The sequence below is a fragment of the Protopterus annectens genome, chromosome 15.part0, assembly GCF_019279795.1.
Source record: "Protopterus annectens isolate FY-2018-M chromosome 15.part0, PAN1.0, whole genome shotgun sequence".
In the NCBI taxonomy this organism is placed as follows: Eukaryota; Metazoa; Chordata; order Ceratodontiformes; family Protopteridae; genus Protopterus; species Protopterus annectens.
Genome location: NC_056749.1, coordinates 116452584 through 116473255, shown reverse-complemented (window position 1 = coordinate 116473255; position 20672 = coordinate 116452584). Strand labels below are relative to the sequence as shown.

The 20672-nt window shown below is 41.6% G+C and overlaps 1 protein-coding gene across 3 annotated transcripts in view; it reads left to right on the top strand.

Moving 5' to 3' along the window:
* Window positions 1–20672, top strand: part of SHROOM4 (shroom family member 4) — a 1399869-nt gene that overhangs the window by 1340907 nt on the left and 38290 nt on the right. For all 3 annotated transcript variants that reach the window (XM_044057534.1, XM_044057535.1, XM_044057537.1), the window contains one exon: window positions 11454–11628. In XM_044057534.1, coding sequence (XP_043913469.1) covers window positions 11454–11628 — 175 coding nt within the window. The remainder of the gene's footprint in view (window positions 1–11453; window positions 11629–20672) is intronic.

The window sequence follows — 20672 nt, the reverse complement described above, 5'->3', positions numbered from 1 at the left end:
TATAGATTTAAAAATCTGGTTTGATCTTTGAGCACCATTCATAGCTACAAAGAGCTAGCCACATAAAATATACAGAGAAATAATTACTTCCTTGGAGCAGAAAGTTTCAAAGCATCAAAGAACTAAAAGTTCTGGATATGCAAATAATAGAAACAACATACAAAATTCCACAACAAGATTGGCTAACTATGCAAAGCATTCTGACGTATTCACAAGATTTATGCAGAATAATTAGTAATTCTTCATTTAAAGAAATACCTAAACTTATGAAATACCTATATGAAATCATATATAATGATTATTAAATGGGAAATAGTATTTCGAAATTTTACAAGATATTGATAAATTGTAAAACAACACCCAAATCCTCATATTGGAATTATATAACAAAAGGACACTCATTACAGCTAACTGAAGGAATTAAATCAAATATTTTATTATCAATAAAACATACATCCTTTACACAGTATTGGAAAGTTTTTAATTGGAAATGCTTGCACAGAGCATTCTTAACTCCAGGTAGAATTACTAAAATTAATTCTTCCACAAAGGGAATATGTTGGAGATGTGAGCAAATACGCAGTGCAGATTGGAATCACATTTTTTTCGACTATGTTAAAATTAAGCCATTTTAGAATGGTATAAAAAACTTTTTACAAGCTTTATTTAATAAATATTTTAACTTATCTAAAGCTCTAGTATTATTAAATGTGTACGAAGGTCCTCATTTCAATGAAAATTGTGAAAATTTGGTAGAGTGAATTAGACCCATATATATCTTGAATTACAGAATCTCAAGCCCATAAAGTAGAAAATCCAAATACACAAAACCACACAATCACGAAACCCTAAATACCAAAACTATGAAATTCAAACTCCCAACACTTGTAGACGCCATTACAACACACACGCACACAAGTAAACAAGCACACACACCTAACCTTATTATATGCAGGGAGCAAGCCCCCCAGCACCGCCCATGTGGGGGGGCTGTGCCCCCTACCCCCCCCTACTTAAGTATTCTAATTCCAATGGTCAGACTACACACACAAAACACCACACAAACTACATTCCTCTCGCACACACACATCACAGTAACAACATACACTAATACACACACACTACAGCCCCCACCCAACACCCTTAAACATAAACACTTACCTGAATCCACGAACACATCGCAACACCAGAAGTGCTAATTCAAAATCTCCCACATTCGAGATTTTGAATTTCGTGCTTCTGTGGTTACGGCCTTCCGATCCTTCCACTTTATTAACTCGAGATACTGAAATTCAAGGTTTCAGTATTTCGAGCTTGTAAAGAGTTCCCATAGATATATATATATACTAGCAGGAGGTTTTGGGCATGTAGGGGGTCTAGCCCCCTGTTAAAAATATTATGTTTTTTTAATTTTAGTTTTTGCATATGCTGAGACTGTTTCTCTGTGCATGCATAGTGTTGAATTGACATTCACATCTTCAGTGTATTGTGGATGCTGTTTTCCTCGTCAACAAAAGTGAATGCCAACATAACATTAGATAATCATACATACATAGTATATGGATGTGCACACACACACACACACACACACACACACACACACACATGTGTGTGTGTATGCATGTATATGTATGTATATATATGTGTGTGTTTCCTATTTCTGTCTATGTGTTCATCAACAAAAAAAAAACCCTATTTGTTTGTTGTGATTTCCTGCCAAGGAGTGTATCATATAACTGATTTGTTTGCAGTTAAAAGCATTTTGTGGAGTCTCCTTGCTCATTTATCTGTTTAAAAACTTTAATTTTGTGGCTTACTGCTGTGATAAACATTTCTGTAGTGTTTACTGTGTAAAAGAGTGTAGGCTACTAGCTTTAGTATTGTCCCCACCCTCTCTCCCTGTTGGTGTCTTGCTGTTATACTTGGTGGCTTTGCAGTTGCCCGTCCCTACTGTAAGTTTGATCTGGGACACTCCTCCCAGTATAGTGTCATTAGCTCATTCTACCTAATACTGAGAGAACATCTGAGAAGGCCAACCCACTTAGTTTCTTTCCCTCTGTTCCTCCTTTTTCCCTTTCTTACAAAAAAAATAAAAAATTGCCTGAATCTCTTTGTGTTCTGATTGTGCTTCTCAAACATTTTGGAACTATAGAGTATATTTTAGTGCATTTATTAAAACTGTATTTGCCTTAATATTGCTACAACTCAAGTGCTCTAGGTTGCACTGCATCTGAATTGTGTGTTTTAGCTGCTTATCTGTATATGTAGATTAGCTACTTTTTCTATTGTATTACTGCCTCGTAAATCGTTTTTCAGTTGTGCACTTGCCTTGCTTCATTTAAAAAGTTTTAAATTGCTAATTTTGTAGACTTCTAATTGCATTTACTGTTTAGGGCTACACACTCAGGTGTGTTAGCCTTTTCTCTGTTTATTTACTGTATTTATTGCATTGTTTAGCCTGTTTTAACAAAAAAAACCCACAAAAAAATAGTATCTTGTTTGCTCATTTCCGGCCTTTCCTAGCTAGTATAGTCCAGATCCCAGGCTTTGCTGGTTTCAGGACTTTATTTTCTGTGTTCAGAGCTATCCAGACCTTGCTGTGGTAGAAGGAAGTCCTACTGCCTACCAGTGGGAGTGGTGAGCATTGTACTGCCTATCTAACGCTAGAGGAGTGGTTTCCAGCTCTGAAATTGTAATTTTATTAGCCATTTTGGGCTGATTTCTATCCCTTTCAACTTTCTGGCTTAAAACCACCTGTGTTTGCACATGTTTCGCATCGTGGGGCTACTGTTAAATATTCCAGGTTCCAGAAAGTCTGCTCTTCAAATTTTCCCTTAGAACATGCTGATATCTCAGTAGTAGCACTAAAACCCTGTGACTAGCACTTGCTCTAGAACCTGCTGGAAAGCACTAGGAAGCCTTAAACTGATACAAGCATTCAACTCTCCTTGTTAATAAGGAGAAATTAATCATAGGCACTAAACAGCCTATAATTGCAAAGTACCTTGCAAAGGTAAGGGAAAACAGCTGTTGTACTTTACGAAGAAAAGCACCTAAACAGGCATGTCCAAGGGTCAGCTTCCGGTGATTTCTTCTGTCCACCTGGTGAATCTGGGCATACTGGGGCAATGCAGCAACTGCCTTATGTACACAGACAACCCTCTCCTCCTACCACCCAACACTACAACCTATGAGAGATGCACTTACATAGCCAAACTGGAAGCAAAGCTCTCTCCAGCCAAGATTGTGCTAGACCGTCAATAGAAGAAGGTTAACACCTGCACTACATGTCAAGCAACACATAGCCCTTCAAAACCTACACCATCAACACCCACACATAGCAACACTAAACCCACATATGCGGAGGCCCTTAGCATTAACCTGCCCAAGCAACAAGGACCTCCGAAGCTGAAACGCAAACAAACATCAGTCACAACCAAAGTGACACATAGCTCCCAACACTAGTGTGCCACCCAACAACAGCCCCTAAGGCAAAATAACGTACCCAACACTTTAGTCATAGGTCTATAGTCAGGCACAGTGATGTTCCACTCACCAGGCTGAGCAAGGAGAAAATTACAGTCAGCTGCCTGTCAGGTGCCAGGATCCGCCACATAACGCATTAACTCAAGTCACTCCACAACAAGTACAAATACGACTCTGTCATTGTCCATGTTGGAGTGAATGACTTGAGACGTACCTCCCTGGACTACACGAAAAGAGACATGGAAGAGCTCTTGGATCATGTGGCCTAAGCAGGTATGACCCTAGCCCTGAGTAGCATCTTGCCTTCACCCAGAATGATACCACAGTATAAGGACAAAATGATTGCCTTCAACAATTGGCTAAGCTTCTGATGTCATTTAAAGGGGATCCAGTATCTGTCTGCCTGGGATAACATGATCGACAGACCACGATGCTTTGCCAGAGATGGTCTGCACCTGTCACCCCGGGATTCAGGTTACTGGCTAAAGCTCCTGCCACCCCTATAGTGCTTTCAAAGGACAAAACCACCACCGTAACAGATACAAGCATGCAAAATCTGAAGGTAATGCTACTCGATGCTAGAAGTCTAAACCGCAAAATAAACTCTCTCGAGGCACCCAACAATGGAGAACATCGATATCTGTGCAGTAACTGAGACCTGGTTCAAGACTCCAGAGAGCACCCCTGCAATACCAGGCTACAACTCTTACCACACTTTTTGGCCACCTAACCAAGACCGAAACACTAAAGGTGGAGGAGTGTCCATAATTACCAAGGATATTCACACCTCCAGGCTTGATGCCCAACACAATGCATCTGAAATTCTCCAGGTGCAACTAACACTAGGTAAGACTGCAATCCAAATTGTAGCTTGCTACAGATCCCCCACCATGCCCCAAGATTCTCACTACACCTTTCTAAACATACTGGAAAATGTTAAGATACAACCAAACACCCTAATACTGGGTGACTTCAACTATTCTGCCATTAACTGGGAAAACTACTCGGGTACCAACACCTTTTCCCAACAGTTCTTGGAATTCACAAATTCCAATGCCCTGGATCGACTAATCCATTGTCCCACCAGGGGCTCCAATATCCTAGACCTGGTCATTACCAACATAGGAGACAGATGCTCCACAAGAGTGGTCACCACCCATTGGTCAGGTCTAACATAAGCAAATCACCCTAGACATCCACATCCCACCCCCACCTCCCAGTAAGGAAACCTCCATAAAAACTTCTTCAAAGCCAACTTCATGCTACTGAAGTCAGAAGTGACAAACTTCATGGCACCCATCCAGACGGGAGCTGAAAGTTCGACTGCTGAATCCTACACTAAGGCACTGTGCGAGCAGATCCACTCATGCATGAATCATGCCATCCCAAATAGAACCAAGATGCTCTTCTCCAAAAAAGGAAGCCAATCTGGTGGTCCCTTGCCATAAACTATACAACAGAAGGAAGAAACTGTTGCAGAAGAGAGGAAAATCCCAGGATGCAAAAAAACTACCTTACCAGCCTCAGTAAGAAGCTGAGATCCCTTATAAAATCCTCCAAAGCTAGTTAAAAAATAAAATTTCCAAAGACAACCACAAGGCATTCTATAATTATGTCAAGAATCTAAATGGCAATGCTCAGATCTGCTCTGAGCTACAACAGAATGGCATTAAATATACTGATCCCAAGGATATTGCCAATATCCTGGCAGATCGATTTAGTGCCAACTCCATCCCCCTCTCATCCCGTAAAGGGCCCATCTCAGTACCAAATGATTGCCAATTGCCAGTCATGGCCACACAGGTAGAAACCGCACTCTCCAAAGCTAAAAATACAGCATCCGTGGGACCAGATGACATCCCAGGCCGTGTACTTCATGAACTACAAAATGAACTGGCACCTCACCTAAGTGTCATGTTTAATCATAGCCTCACCTCTGGCTTTGTGCCCACTGAGTGACGCACAGCTACAGTTATCCCACTCTACAAGGGGGGATCCACCTTGGATCCCGGGAACTACAGTCCCATCAGTCTGATGAGCCTGATCTGCAAGGGCATGGAACGCATTGTCATGGAACATATAAACAAAGACATTGGCAACCTTCAAACACTGGACCCCACCCAGTTTGGGTTCGTGAAGACCCGATCTTGTCTCCTGAACCTGATTGACTTCTTCAAATCAGTCTCCAGAGCTGTGTACGTGGATAAGGCAGTTCACACAGCCTATCTGGACCTTGCCAAGGCCTTCGACGCCATCCCCCACTCTGGAATCATAGATAAACTTACTATGCTGGGCATAAATCTCTACGTCACTTGATGGGTTGCCAACTGGCTTACTGACAGAACCCAGACTGTAAAAGTAGCCGACTCCAAATCTAGCTCCAGACAAGTGACAAGTGGAGTACTTCAGGGTTCAGTCCTGGGACCGCTGTTTGGCATCTACTTCTCTGAAGTACAGGCCAACACTAAGGGACTCTGGCTAACAACATTCACAGATGACTGCAAACTGGGAGCCATTATTGAATCCCCAAATGATGTGGATATTCTACAAAAGGGCCTTACAGAAACAGATGCTTGGTGCAAGAGCCATGGGCTCAAGCTTAATTCTAATAAATGTATAGTTATCCCCTTTGGGAAAAAACATTTACCCATGAATTACCACATAGGTGGCAGTACGCTAAACACCGAAAGTGTGATGAGAGACTTAGGGACACAGGTGGACAGTGGTCTCACCTTCGATAACCACATTGCCACAACAGTCAGGAAATCCTTCTATGTGGCACACCTCATCACTAAGGGCTTTTCATCCAGAAGAAAGGAGGTCATTGTCACACTGTACTCATCCCTCATTAGACCCATTATAGAGTACAACGCCCCATTTGGTATGTACCTCACAAGATATCTGCAACAGCTGGGAAGGCCGCAGAAATACCTCATTAAAAGAATCACAGGCCTAAAGCAGATGCCCTTTGCTGATGGTCTAAAAAAAACTCCAGCTGTACTCTGTGGCATATCATCTACTCAGAGGCGATGTCTGCTTAACATACAAGGCCACATCTAACCCTGAGCTGTTGGACATGGTCCACTTAAAGAAATCCTAATCCCTCAGAGCCACATGCTCCAGGGAGCTAAACCTTGTTATCACAATGAACAATACATGCTGGAGGGATAGGTTCCTGACCCAGAGACTCCCCATACTCTGGAATAGACTGCCCATACATGTCAAGCAGAGCGCCTCATTGGCCCTCTTCAAAAGGAACCTTGATGATTGGATGGGAGATGGGAAATTCACCCCGGGGATTGGGGCCCAGGGAAGTAAATATTGTGGGAAGAAATATCCGGGGAATTGTTTGGCTAGGCTAGTATAGGCCCTAGAGCCAATAGCCTAGTACCAACCTTATGAACCTATGAACTGAGGGGTACAGTTTTATTTGCTAATATTTCCTAAGAAGTATTGGAAATGGAGATTGCTGAATACAGGAAGTAAGAAGTTTTCCTTTTCCCTATCACTGCATGTTCATAAATAATAAATAAAGAAATACACACATGCACACACAGTTGCTGGGAGTAAAGGAAAATGCATCCTTATTGGGGGGAGGGGGAGTGCAGGATGGCTTTCCGCATGGAAAAAAAAAGTATTAGTTTGGTGTTTTTCTGTTAACATCAGTGATAACATTGTTGATTAGTTTCAATTGATGAAACAGCTCTCATAGTGAGAGCTATCTTCACTTTCCATTTCCAGGCAATCTTGTCTAAGACAAGAGAATACTAGGAGTTCTCACTAATGGAGAGAGCACTGAAGTCATGCTTGCATATGTCTTTGTAGCTCAGTTTGGGTTGCCCTTTTGGCCTCTTTTTAGACTCCATCCATCAGTCCTCGACCCCTTTTCCCATTTTTGCACATGGGGTCATGGTGTCACTTCAACAGTGACAGTCATCTCGAGCCAAGGTTTACACTGCCGGGTGGCTAGCCCTTCAGTGGTAGTTCATCCGTACCACCCACTCTCACACACACACACACACACACACGCTCCTAGGGCCAATGTAGAGTGTCCGTTCCACTTGCTGCATGTCTTTTGGAGTGTGGGAGGAAACCGCAGTACCCGGAGGAAACCCATGCCTCCACAGGGAAGACATGCAGACTATGCGAAGAAGGCACCCCAGCCAAAGAGTCGAACTGGAGAACCCCTTGCTGAGAGGCAACAATCTGTAAAGGAGGTCTTTCATAATTCGTCCATCCGTCATGCGTGAGACATGACCCAACCAGCACATACATCTCTGTTTCAGGAGAGTGAACATGGAGCTGGTGCCCACTTTGTTAACCACTTTGCTGTGGGTCTTGTCCCATCATGAGATGCCAGGTATGTGCCTAAGGCAGCACATATGGAATACATTGAGCCACTGCTCCTGTTTTAGCACAGATTCCAAATTTCACTGGCATACAGTAATCTACTGGTATTGTGATTGGTCTTTGGTGGGAGAGAGAGGGGTAAAGTTGGCACTGAATCTGTCGGTCAGTATATTGGCAAAATCTGTTGGCTCAGTATAGGTGGTACTATTGTGCAGTAGCTCAGAGCAAATCTGGGTATTGCTGTAGCACTCTGTTTTTATGCTAAACAGTAGCAATTGCTTGCTACAATTTAAAAGTTAAACCGTGAGCACTGTAGTTCTCCATGCAGGTAGGATGTAAACTGTAGCAACTGTTTACTACATTTGTAGCAAGTAGTTTGCTACATTTTAAAGTGGGTGGCCACGGTGGTGCAGTGGTTAGCATTGCCGCCTCACAGCAAGAGGTTCTCCGGTTCGATCCTCAGCTGGGGTGCCTTCTGTGCGGAGTCTGCATGTCCTCCCTGTGGTTGCCTGGGTTTCCTCTGGGTGCTCCGGTTTCCTCCCACATCCCAAAAACATGCTGCAGGTGGATTGGACACTCTAAATTGGCCCTAGATGTGAGTGTGTGCGTGTATGTGCCTTCTGTGGAAGGTTGGGTGTCGGGTTGGCAACTCGACACCGTAAAACTCCACTGCCAATCATGAATGGGCAAAGTGATCCGCTGTGGTGACACCTAACCGGGAAAAGCCGAAAGAAGAAGAAGAAGTTTGCTACGGTTTAAAACGAAGAATTTTTTAAATCTGAAATATGAGTTCTATAGGCAGGATATAAACTGTAGCAAGTGTTTCACCATTTGTATGCTACAGTTTATAAAGAATGTTTTTCTTTTTAAACTAAAACATGAGCCCTTTAGCACTCTTTGCAGACAGACTATAAACTGTAGCAACTGTCTGATAACATTTGTTACAAACAATTTACTGCAGTTTAAGAGAAGAATTTTTTTAAATAAAATATTTTGAATGTGAGTTGGGTGCAGGGCACAGAATGAATGACTGGGGCAGGAGGGGGGGAGCGTATTGTGCATCTGGCTACCTGGTTGGTGTGCCAGTAGAAGGAATGCCTGTTTTTTTATCTTCAGTGGAAGAGTTGGGAGTGAGGTGCATAGATTTAACTGTAGTAAGACAATCACTTAGGATGTAGTGATTGGCTTATAACAGTGAAGTGCTGTATTTCCACTTAAAAAGAACATGTGTCCATGAAGAGCTGAGGGGTGGGGCGCTCTTTCATAGTACTGGTCAAGGGTGCTGGTAAAACCAGCCATGCTTCTGCCATTAAGTGAGTGCGTGGGTAGTGACTAACACTAAAGTTTACAGAAACTGGTATGTCTAGCATTAGGTCACACAGACTGAGTCTGACTCCTTTCTATATCATTTTAAATTTTAAATTCTGAAAACAAAGAGAGAGAAAGAGCAAGAACTCCTTTATCTATTACATGGAAAATGAAATTAAAAGGGTTTCTTGGCACTGAATGACATCTAAGAGATATTTTAAGGAAAATAATAACTCTGGGATAAGAGGGTTGAATTTTCCTTTAAGTTAGCTATGTGTTAAAATTCTACTTTTTCTTTCAAAGATCCCATGATCCCTTTCTCCCTTGCTGGAGGTTTTCATATGTTATGTTGGTATTGTTTTATTCTGAAAATGACTGTACTGTTCATGAACAACTTCTAAAGACAGTAGGTGAAAATTATTTTACTAGTCTAGCCCCAGACAACCGTAACTTCCTTCTTGCAGGCATTCACAAACCAGGAGAGCATATGCACACAGTACCGAAATTTCATTAGCATCTTGAAAAAAAAAACTTACGCCTGTGCACGTTTTGCTGGCAAGGATTAACATTAATTTCAGCTTTCCTCCCAATATAACTTTACATCTTACATACTAACACAGACATGCATATAAACATTGTATTATATGTACAACCAACTGAAGATAACCATAATTTATTGTACGTTTGGAAGTACATGTTATGAAGACAGACAGACTGAACATTGTTCTTGTGTAACTGAATCTAACCACAATATTTTATAGCTAAGTAAATATAAGACATGCTAAAGTTTATGAAGACTATATATTACTTCAGTATGTAAAGCAAGTAAAATTTGCATGACAGTTTAACTGCCATGCACTGTTTGCTAAGCTATAACTTATTTTTTTCTTAAACACGCATAAATAATTATATCAAATATCCAAATTTTGTGACAGTCCAAGCTGGTATTCCTCTAATCTAATGGTAGATTTCTCTCTCCTAAATTGTACTACATAGTGGTGTACGTTCTCAGTGCAAACCAAATCAGAATTGTAAACTGTGTCATGTTTCCTTGGGTCATGGCTGAAATGGTCATTGATCAGTCCACCTACCAGTTAACAGAAAAATAAATAGGTATGCTAGTAGTTTTCTGAGTAGGGATCAATAGGAATAAGTAATGATGGCATTTTTGATTGAATTCTTTTTATATCCTGACTTTGCCGAAGGTCGTGCTGTCTAGCTGCTCCTAGCTGGGTAAAAGAACATGCTTCCCATTACTTTGAAGCAGAGTTCCTCCCTAACCGAGATTAAGCGTAAGTTAGACAGTTGAATGGGGAACACGAAATTCATACAAACAAGGTGAACAACAAAACCAGTAAATGTAGACAGACTCAGCTCTCAATAATCTGGAAACTTTAATGGACCAAACGCTGTAAATAGCAGCAATAAAATTAAAAAAACAGTTACTAAGCACTTTCACCCATATCAGCAATCGGGCATCATCAAAGTAAGCCTCTAATGGGCACAGCGTGTAAATGGTTTATTTCCCAGGTCCTAGCTTGTAAATATTTCATCTCCCAGTCCGCTGCTTACACTTATCAAGGAAACCAGAACTTGTCAGAGATTTGGGATGCATGGCTGTGCTTAAAAGGCTCCAGTGGTCATTAGCCTAGTAAACACCTATGAACCTTTGAAGAGAAACTGCAAGATCCTGACCTAGATTGATCCGGTATTTCTGCTCAAGACTGATTAATTACAAAGATTAGCTGATTTGATTAAGTAACACAACTAATGACTACCATAGGGCAATCAGCTAAACTACAAGGTAGTTGTTTTCATTGTGGGGATGCTGATTGTTGATAGCAGATTAGAATAATGCCATTAGTTACTAAAGTTGAATGAACCTAATAATTGTGGATAGAGGATTTTTTCCCTTTCTTCCCACAAGGAACCTTTTTGGGCAGGGAGTGGCCAGAGATAAAGATGTATGTCAGGGATTTTATCCAAGTATAAATGTCTTTCTTTTCATTTGAATTATGAGAGCCCCACAAACAAACATAGCTACAGACATAAACACCTTTTTGCAACAGCCTAGTAAAATGAGCCATGTAAATATCAGATCAGGGCATGTATTGTATACATAAAAGGATTTACAGCAATACATTGTTTTGTGATGCATTTCTGATCGTTAATCATAGCTTAGTGGAACATTTCCTGATTCATATGGTTGCTTCATAAAAAAGACTAATAATATATTAATCCTTATTCTCTGTTTTATTTTATGTAGTTCCAGTATAAATACTAATGTAGCATCTAACATTTTCTTTTAGGCGCACATTTGAGGTCGTATCTCCTGTTTCTGCAGGCTCTGCCAGTCCAACATCCTGCTCTGCCTACTATAACATATCCACTGCCAAGGCAGAACTGCTGAATAAGATGAAAGAGCTGCCAGAGGAAGAGGAGGAATCAGAAGAGGAAATAGAGGATGAACTTACTCTAAAAAAGGTATTTGAAAGTATTAGTCATATTAGTATCATGGTTGCATTTTCTGAAAAATCACAGAACATAGGTACAGGCAAAATAAGCCAAGTAATGCAGGCAAGTTCGAATTAAAATTAATTTCAGGAGCAGAATATGTTTAATTTACTTTATTGTGCAGTGGTATAATCTTGAGTTAGAGTGACAAGTCAAAAAGTAGTTTGGGAAATTTCTGAACTTGGGTCCCATTTCCATAAACTCCATATGGACTTGGAGACTTGTTACATTCCCTGTGTGGGATGTTCACTCCTGTCTGTGTACCCTGCTGAGAATTTCTGTTGTCTGTATTGTAGATAATGTTACTAGTCCAAGTTATTATTTCAGGATTATTTTCTGGTCTTTCTACTGCTTCTGCAGAGGATGATTTATATAGTCTCTTAGGTAGATTATTTATAGAATACCAGGGAGCCTTCTTTGCTGTTTAAGTGCAACAGTATATTTTATATCCACCCAAAGTGTCACTGCCTCAGGCAGAATGGACCTTGATTAATCGTTTATCCAAAGGATGACACCTGAGGAATGCAGCACACTCCTTATGTTGCATCGCACTTTTGGTATGGGAACATGAATCTAATTAGCTGGTGCAGGTATAGAACCCACAGCCTTCTGATCTTCCTGGCATGTAAGGCAAGCCTGCTGTCTGTTAAGCCACCAATACAGCAAAATGACAGTATGTGCTTCAGGGTTTGCCATAGGCTGTGCAATACTTATCAATGTCTCCTTTTTAGTTGGAGTCTCTAGGGTCATCTATTTTGTAATAGGAGGTACCTTAAATTGATTGTCATTAAAACCAAGCTAGGCACTAGTACAAATTTTTACTTTGCAGTCCCCCACATAATTCATTTTCATTACTTCAGTAACATATGAAATTTATAATTAAGACATGCAAGGGAAAAAAGGTTATGCCAAATTGACCTCATCTTGAACTAGTTAGGTAAACAAAAGGCCAAGTAGTGTCTTGCAGTACTACATTACAACACAGACTACTGTCATGCCTCCAAGAACTGTCATAAATAAATGAACAAGACATCTCGCTTGATGTCATCTATATAAATATTGCTCGACAAGTTTTATTTAGTGATTATTCTTCTTTAACTTCCTTCTCACTTTAAAATTAGTAAACTTCTTTCTGTTGTAACACAAACTCGGTCCCGAATCAGTAGGGGATATATTTCTGTTTACATTTTCTGGGGTAGACTGGCCTTCTGTACCCCAAGTTAACACCATCACTACTCCTTCCATTCTTAGCCTGTTAAGTCCAGTACAAGACTTTGATTTTTTTTTCCTTTAAGACTTAGAGGATTGAGAGTTAACAAAACTCCTTGTCTAACCCCTGAAGTAAATGCACTGCTTACACGAAGGGATGTTGCCTAGATAGCTTGGAAAAAAGGGATGATTCAAATACTTCTAAATTCAAGAGCTATATTACTTTTAAAAGAAACTACAGGTGAATTAACAACACAGCTCAATTCACCTTCCTCCATGTATTTTGTCTGCCTTACTTAACCAAAACAGTTTTGGCAATGCATTAAGTGAAAACTTCCTTCAGAAATTTGAATTCATATGTTTGTAGGTAAGTCCTAGGCTAGCTGCCCTTGTAGGCCATTTTAAGCATAGCTAATTTCCTGTTGTATGCTTGAATTAACCTAACTCATTTGGTTAGAGATTGGCCGGCCTTACTTATCCCATGGTCGCTAATTGTGTATTACCCCTACTGAGAATACCTTAATAACAGTTCAGTAATTGTTTAGACATAAATGACTTTCTGATCATTTTCATGTCTCTACTCCAATGTCCATCCGCTCATCATCCTTTCTAAGTATCACCCCCCCTACCATCAAGCCTGTATTACACAAAATCCTAAAAAATCCTGCCTCGTACTTTAAAACAGTTCACCATAAACAAATCAAAAAACTACTTAAAGATGCACTCCACCACTGAGCACTTATTTCATCCTTTATTAACAATAGAGTGCGCTGTCCAAGCTAAACTGCTGATGTTCTCCAGTCATTCTCCTTAAAATGAATGCACCAGAAACTTCCACTGATTTTTGCCATATAGAAAATATTTACCCCTTGCTAAATTATTAGCATATCTGAAAACAAGTCATAGAATACACAACCTCATATAGCATGCTTTTTTTTTACTTACAACATAGAGCACAACTCTCTGCTTTGTTTTAGACCAAGCTTGCAGTAGTATGGAAAAGTAATTTAACAGTGACACTATTTGTAGACTTTAAAAGGGTATTTGAAGCAGTAAATCAGAATGTAATGCTTTGGAGTCTACAGTGGTGCAACTTCACAGATGTAACAGTCTGTTTCATCACTTGTTTTAAAAGGTTTTTGAACTAATTTGATAAAATATTTCTTCCTTTTTTCATTTAACCTGTACAGCAAGTCATTCTTCAACTTAAACATGGGTGTGGGGTGGGGCTGATCTGTTTATCGGTTTTCTTTCTATTCTGGGTTTTAAAGTTTTCATTACCTTTTTGCAAGTCAAGCACACTTTTGTCAGTTCTCTGACGGTGAAGATAAAGGATATACCCCCTTCATCTACTAATATAAGTATAGGTGTTTCTTTTTCTTCTTCTGTGCTTCACTCTACACAAGGTAACTGATGCCACTGACTTTCTTCTGTTTTTGGTTTTAGCAGCTTCTTTACTTTTTTCTGAGTAATATCTGTTTCTTTAAATACTTGCTCGTGAGAGTTTGATTCTGACTAGGCCTGTGCTTTGGCATTGTCAAGGGAAACCTAAGACTCGGTTCAGGTATTTTTTTCTCTGACTGAGTTTATCCTTCTCTCTCCATACAGACATTCCTTATTATTTTAATGACTGGGATCTTCTGGCATTATTTGCACTATTCAACTATTTTAGTTTTTGCACTAATGTCTTTCACTAACTTAACTTTTTTGGAAGGATTTGAGAACAAGCTTCTGATAACTTACATGTTCTTTTATCCCTTAGTGCCAAAGCCAGAGTTAGCTTCTTTTGAAGGTCCTAGATTTTCCACTTTCTTTTCATGAAGCCTGTGTATTTTTAACAATGTGTCAGGACATTGCTGCTTGCCATTTTTACTAAAGGTATGTTCAGTCCACACAGTCTCTTATCTGTGCATCCTTCCAACATAATTTCTACAGTGCCTTGAACTGACGGAAGTCTTGACCAGTTGTGATGTCATTTGTTTAATTGGATGCCAAAACTGCAGGATGTAGTACTTCACCCAACAGAGTTTGAATTTTTGCATGTGTTGCAGACACTGCTCCTAGAACCTAGTAGCCTATTGATTTACTTAAGTCCATTAGTGTAGTATATTTGGCTAATCTGCAAAATGCTGAATTCGGATGCACATTCCTCTTGTGTATATTGCTTGAATGTACCTCATCTGACTGTTCAACCACCACATAGTATTTTTGTGGGCTTTAGTAGCCGTACACTGAATGAGAGATGCAATAAACTTATTCTTAAAGGACTACTCAAATCTCCTTTCTCAGAGGCTCTTTCTGCTTTAGAAAAAATCCCAAGAAGAGGGGACATTTGGTTCCCTCTTCTCATAAAGATCCGGAATCTAAGTCTTTAGAGCCTAGACCTAAATTGCCAAAATTGTCTTCAGTTCCCTCAGCTCCAGGGCTCAAAATGTCTTCCTTGATGCCAACGGTGGGACCAACCCTGATTATAACTACTAAATTACCTTCATCTCTATTGGCACTGGGACTTGAGTCTTCTACCTTGATGCCGACTACTGAACCAAAGTCTGATAAGACCTTTTCGGTACTGATTACCTCGGCTCCAATTACCACAGTACCTGACCATGACTACACCTGTCCAGATTCTCCCTTCGACCCAAACAATAGAGTCTCCAATTCCAGTCACCCCCCCCACTATATTTTCTACATGTCCGTCAACTCCAGATACTCCCTGTCGACGGCTCCATTCTCAGAACAGCCATATAGGCCCTTCTTGGAATGTCCAGACTCCCCATCGTCGATATCCACTAGATCCTGCAGGAGCCTCTCAGAACTAGACGTAGTCAGACTTGTGGATCAACTCTCGACAGCTAGTGGGTTGCCTTCTCTTAGTAAATCCTCTATCCCATTTGGAGCAGAGGAGTTCTCTCCACAAACTCCATCTTATACTCCTCCTTCAACCTCTCTGGGTCCAAAGACCTTTGCTTCGATGCCCTTCTTGGTTCCAGCTGTCACGGTTCCAGCAGCATCCTCATCTGTGGCACAGCTGATCACCCTATGGACGTCGACTCCTTCGGAGCCGAGCCATCCTCAGGATCATGACTGGGCTGTCAGCACCGAGGGTCCTAGGCCGGCACTGATTTTTTCTACTGCATAGTGTTCTACAGTCCTGATGACCATGGCAGTGCCGTGTCCCCTCAAGGTTCCTGTCCTGGTAGCAGGTCTGTCGGAGTGTGATGTGACCCCGGTTCCGAGGTTGTCCGTCTCGGTTCCAGGCACCCATAGCTCTTCAAGCGGGCCTACTTTTCAGGTGATGGAAAGGGCACTGGCATCTGCAGGCACTCAGCTGGCCCCACAGGCATTGGAGCACCATGTATACATTTCTCCTAGACCTCAGTTGACACAGTCTGCCACTCCAGGACACCGGGTATAGGAGATGCAAGATACCCTTGAACAGGGTACCCTCTCTCCCGAGTCCTCTTCAGAAGCCCCTGGCGAGGCGGTTCTGAGGAAGAGAACGTGCAGGAGAGGAAGCACGAAGACTCCCCAGAAGAGTCTCTCATGGAAGATAATGGACTATGATGAAGGGGAAGGGTCCCCAAAATCTCCTCCTGAAGATGTCTCCTTTGGAGACATCCTTGAAATTTTGAAACTGAGAGTAGATTGGAAGTCCTCAGACCCATCCTCCAAGGAGTCTGTTTTTGCAGGCCTTCCATGCCTGGACCTCTACCACCTGGGTGACCACCCCTGTCGATGAGCTCATCCAGGTCACCATGCAGCGCACCTGGAAAAAGCCCAACTCCATTGAGCCTATTCCTTGGAGACCGGATAAATTCTTATGCCCCCCCCCCCCCGAAGATAGCCCTCATTGGTCTAAAGGATTGCCTGTAGATGCTATGGTGGTGGCAGTGGTGGCAACAAAGAAAGAGCTTGCCGAGGAAAGTCACACTGTTCATTCCCCGAACAAGGAGTCCCGGGCATTGGACAGACAACAGAAGTAGACGTTCACCTCTTCGACCTGTACCATTCAGTCATTGAATTATCTGGCACATTTCACTAGGCTCCAGAGATCTCATCACAGAGCTCTCTGGAACATTAGCAGGAGCTGCATCTGATGAGGTCCAGGATAAGGTGGCCTCACAGCTCGCAACCCTAGAGTCCATTTCTAACTCATCCATGAGGTTGGTCTCCCATGCAACTAGATCGATGGTTGCAGGCGTTGTCATGAGACGTCATAACTGGATGCACCTGTGTGACTTTGTGGGTCCTTTCAAGGCTTTTTTGATGCTCCAGTCGAGCCTTCCTCCCTTTTCGGATCCCAAGTGAGAGACACTAACCAGGTGTGAGCAGGACAGTAAGACCCTGTCTGCCGTAGATGTCCGTTTTTCCAGTCCCCAACGATACTTCTCTAGGAATCAGAGGAGTGGGAAAATGTACACAGGAAGTCCCAGGACCCTTTCCTTGACACATGTGGTGAGCATACCCCACGGGGTAGAGGGAGTAACTCTTCCAGAAGATGCTCCTTTCGGGACAGGGGGGTCTGCACAATCAGGGATCCAGAGATTCTTTCTCTGGCCAGCCCTACCAGCACTCCTGAAGAGCATCCCAATTGCTTTCCTCTGGAAGCAGTTGGGGGACGTTTCTCGCTGCACCAACACGCCTGGCAAAATATCACTTCAGACTCCCAGGTGCAACAGATTATTACCAGAGGTTGTCGCATCCTCTTCAGTCTTCGTCTCCCAATACCACTGATCCCACATTTCTTGAAGAAAGCAATTTGGTTGAGAAGCAAAGTAATCCTCATTTCTCCCTACTGGCCTCGACAAGCTTGGTTTCCCTTCCTATGGCCTCATCTAGTATGCAAACCATGGATTCTGGATAACTCCGGAATTACTGTTGCACCCTCAAGGGCTACTCTACCCGAACCTCTCCAGCCTCAAGCTGACAGCTTGGTTCCTCCACTTCCTATAATTGCCTGGCAGAAGAATCTTTCCTCACCTGTCCGTGACATTCTTCTGGCTTCTCATAAGCCCTCCACCTGAAAATTGTATCATGATATATAGAAGTAATTTGGTTTATGGGTTAGTAATAACATAGCTCCTGGTTCAGAATCAGTCCCTGATGTACTCCATTATTTCTCCGGTCTATTGCAATCTGGAGTTGCAGCTTCTACAGTTTGGGTTCACCTGGCTACTTTCACAGTGGCTTCGGGGATACCTCCTTGATTTCTCTTCGCCTCTGCAAAACCTTTCTGAAAGGGGTTTCTCACATCAGGCCCACCATTAGAGAACCTATTGAACCTTGGAACCTCACCCTCATGTTGCAGGCACTAACTAGAGAGAGGCACTATGAATAATTTTAGCACAAGAGTTTTTTGGCTGATGTGAGCTTGGTACAGAGGCCGAGTTGGAACCAAGGATTGGTTCCGAACCCATCAGTAATGAATGAATGAAGATGAACAACACAGATGGAATGTTATGGTAAGACATAACTTCTTTTTATTTAAAAGTCTTATTTACAGATGAAATTTATTTTAAGAGTAGATGGCTTAGATATGTATCACTACAGATTAATCTACCACAGATCACAGATTTCCTTAATGGAATTCCTGTCACAGAATCTGTTTTTATGTGTTGTAAGACAGTATTAATCCTTGTCAGTGTACCTTTCTTCATCACTTAGCTACTTTATTTACTCCTGAACTGTTATTTAGTGAGGTTGTTGGGGTTACAGCTTTACCCTTAAGAAGTTGCTTCTTTGAGATTTTGTTTTTTCTTAAACCTTTAACAAGGCCATCCATTGAACTGGTTTGTGTCATGCCTTTGATGTTCTTGACCTGTAAACCATCCTTTCCTGGTCACCTCATCAGTGAGGAGGATTTCAGAGCTGCAAGTGTCTGTTTCTAGTCATTCCTTCCCTCCGTTTATGAAAAGTGGTAAGGCAGATATTGTCGTAAACCAAACGATACTTCTGCCTTTCATCTTTTCCTACAAACTTAAGGCAACAAATTCTAATTTGACAATATAATTCCCTCCTAATCCCCATTTACTGGCTATTGACAATACACACACATATATAATTTTGCAAAGTCTCTTCCCTTAAATTGCTCATAAAGCTGAAAGACCTTTGATAAAACTGTTTAGTGTTGAGCGTACTGATGATGCTTGCACTGAGTTTAGTATCAAATCAGTACTTTGTTTTTTACTGTAATTAATTCACAGGTTCTTGCTGGTGGCAGAAGGTGGCTTCCAGGCTAGATGTTTTGTACTGAACTTTAAATACTCAATAGCAAGTCCACTCAAACATTACTCTAAAACTGAACTCCAAGCAGTTATAGTTACTTCTGCCCCAGAGTAATTTCTGTTGGTGTCATTGACCAGCACTTCCCCGTAAATACTCTAACCAGACTGATTGAGATGGGTATCTTCAGACCGTGTAAGAATTGTCTCATTCTGTCTGATGGTCATGTGTAACATAAACAGCAATATGTGAGAGATGTGCATATGTAATATCCTTGGAGGCAAAAATGTCAAACAGGGTAAATTCTGACACCAAAATTGTCAGCAGTACACTGCACATCACACCTCTCCAAGGACATCACAATACATATAATCAATCTTATGCTGAGGTTCTAAGTATTAACTTTCCTAAACCTCCAAGACCTCCAAAACGCAACATAAGCACAAAGCACACACAGTAAGTTAAGCCTACCATTTCAAGTACCATAAGGAGTCACAAAGTCACAGATGCTGAGCCCGTAAGGCAGGCATTGACCCAACCAAACATTCTTGTTATAGGTGACTCCATTGTAAGACACATGGATGTTCCTCTTACCAGGCGAAGCAAGGAAAGAGCGACAGTTAGTTGTATGCCTGGTGCCAAGATCCATCAGATCGCACATGCACCCGAGTTCTTGCACAGTAGCTACAAGTAGGACTCTGTCATAGTTCATACCTGTGGCATTGACTTGAGGTGCACCTGCCTGGATTGTAAGAAGAGAGACTTGATGGAGCTCTCAAGATTGTGTGTCCAAGGCAGGTATGAGCAACATTCAGCTTTCTCCACGGATGATTCTGCGATACAAGGAGAAAATAATTCACTTCAGTAATTGGCTTAGTTTTTGGTATCATTCAAAGGGGGTCCAGTGTTTGCCAGTCTGGCAGGGGGTGATCAACAGACCACACCACTTTGTCAGGCATGATCTACAGCTGTCCGCTCTAGGGTTTTGATTATTGGCAAAGACATTGTTCACCCCCATTGTGACTTTTTTAGGGAGTGCCATCCTAATAAAATCTGCCAATATAACAAAACAAGCAAAGGAAAATATGAAGGCGTTACTTATCAACGCTAGGAGCCTAAACAAGAAATTCCACTCCCTACAAGTCCTTTTCACTCTGGAGAACATTGACATCTGTGTAGTGACTGAGACCTAGTTTAAAAAAGCAGAGGGCACACTGGCTGTGCAGGGCTACAATGCCCCCTCAGGTTTAGACCAGCTACTGAGCAGGAGGGTAAAAAAGGTGCAGGTGTCTCAGTCTACAGCCAGACTATTCTCACATCAAGGCTGGTAAAGTAGCATTATGCACTAGAGATTCTTTATGTAACTTTCAAAAATGCCCCAAACCATGTATATTATCTAGCTATACAACTCTCTCTATGACACAAGAATGCCACAATGCCTAACTACAAGAAATAGAATCACTTGGTGTTAAACCCACTACCATTTCCTAGGTGATCTAAATTATCCATTTATAGACTGAGAAACTTACACCACCAGTAGGCACAGGTACAGAGATTCCTGGACTTTGTCAGTGTAAATGCCC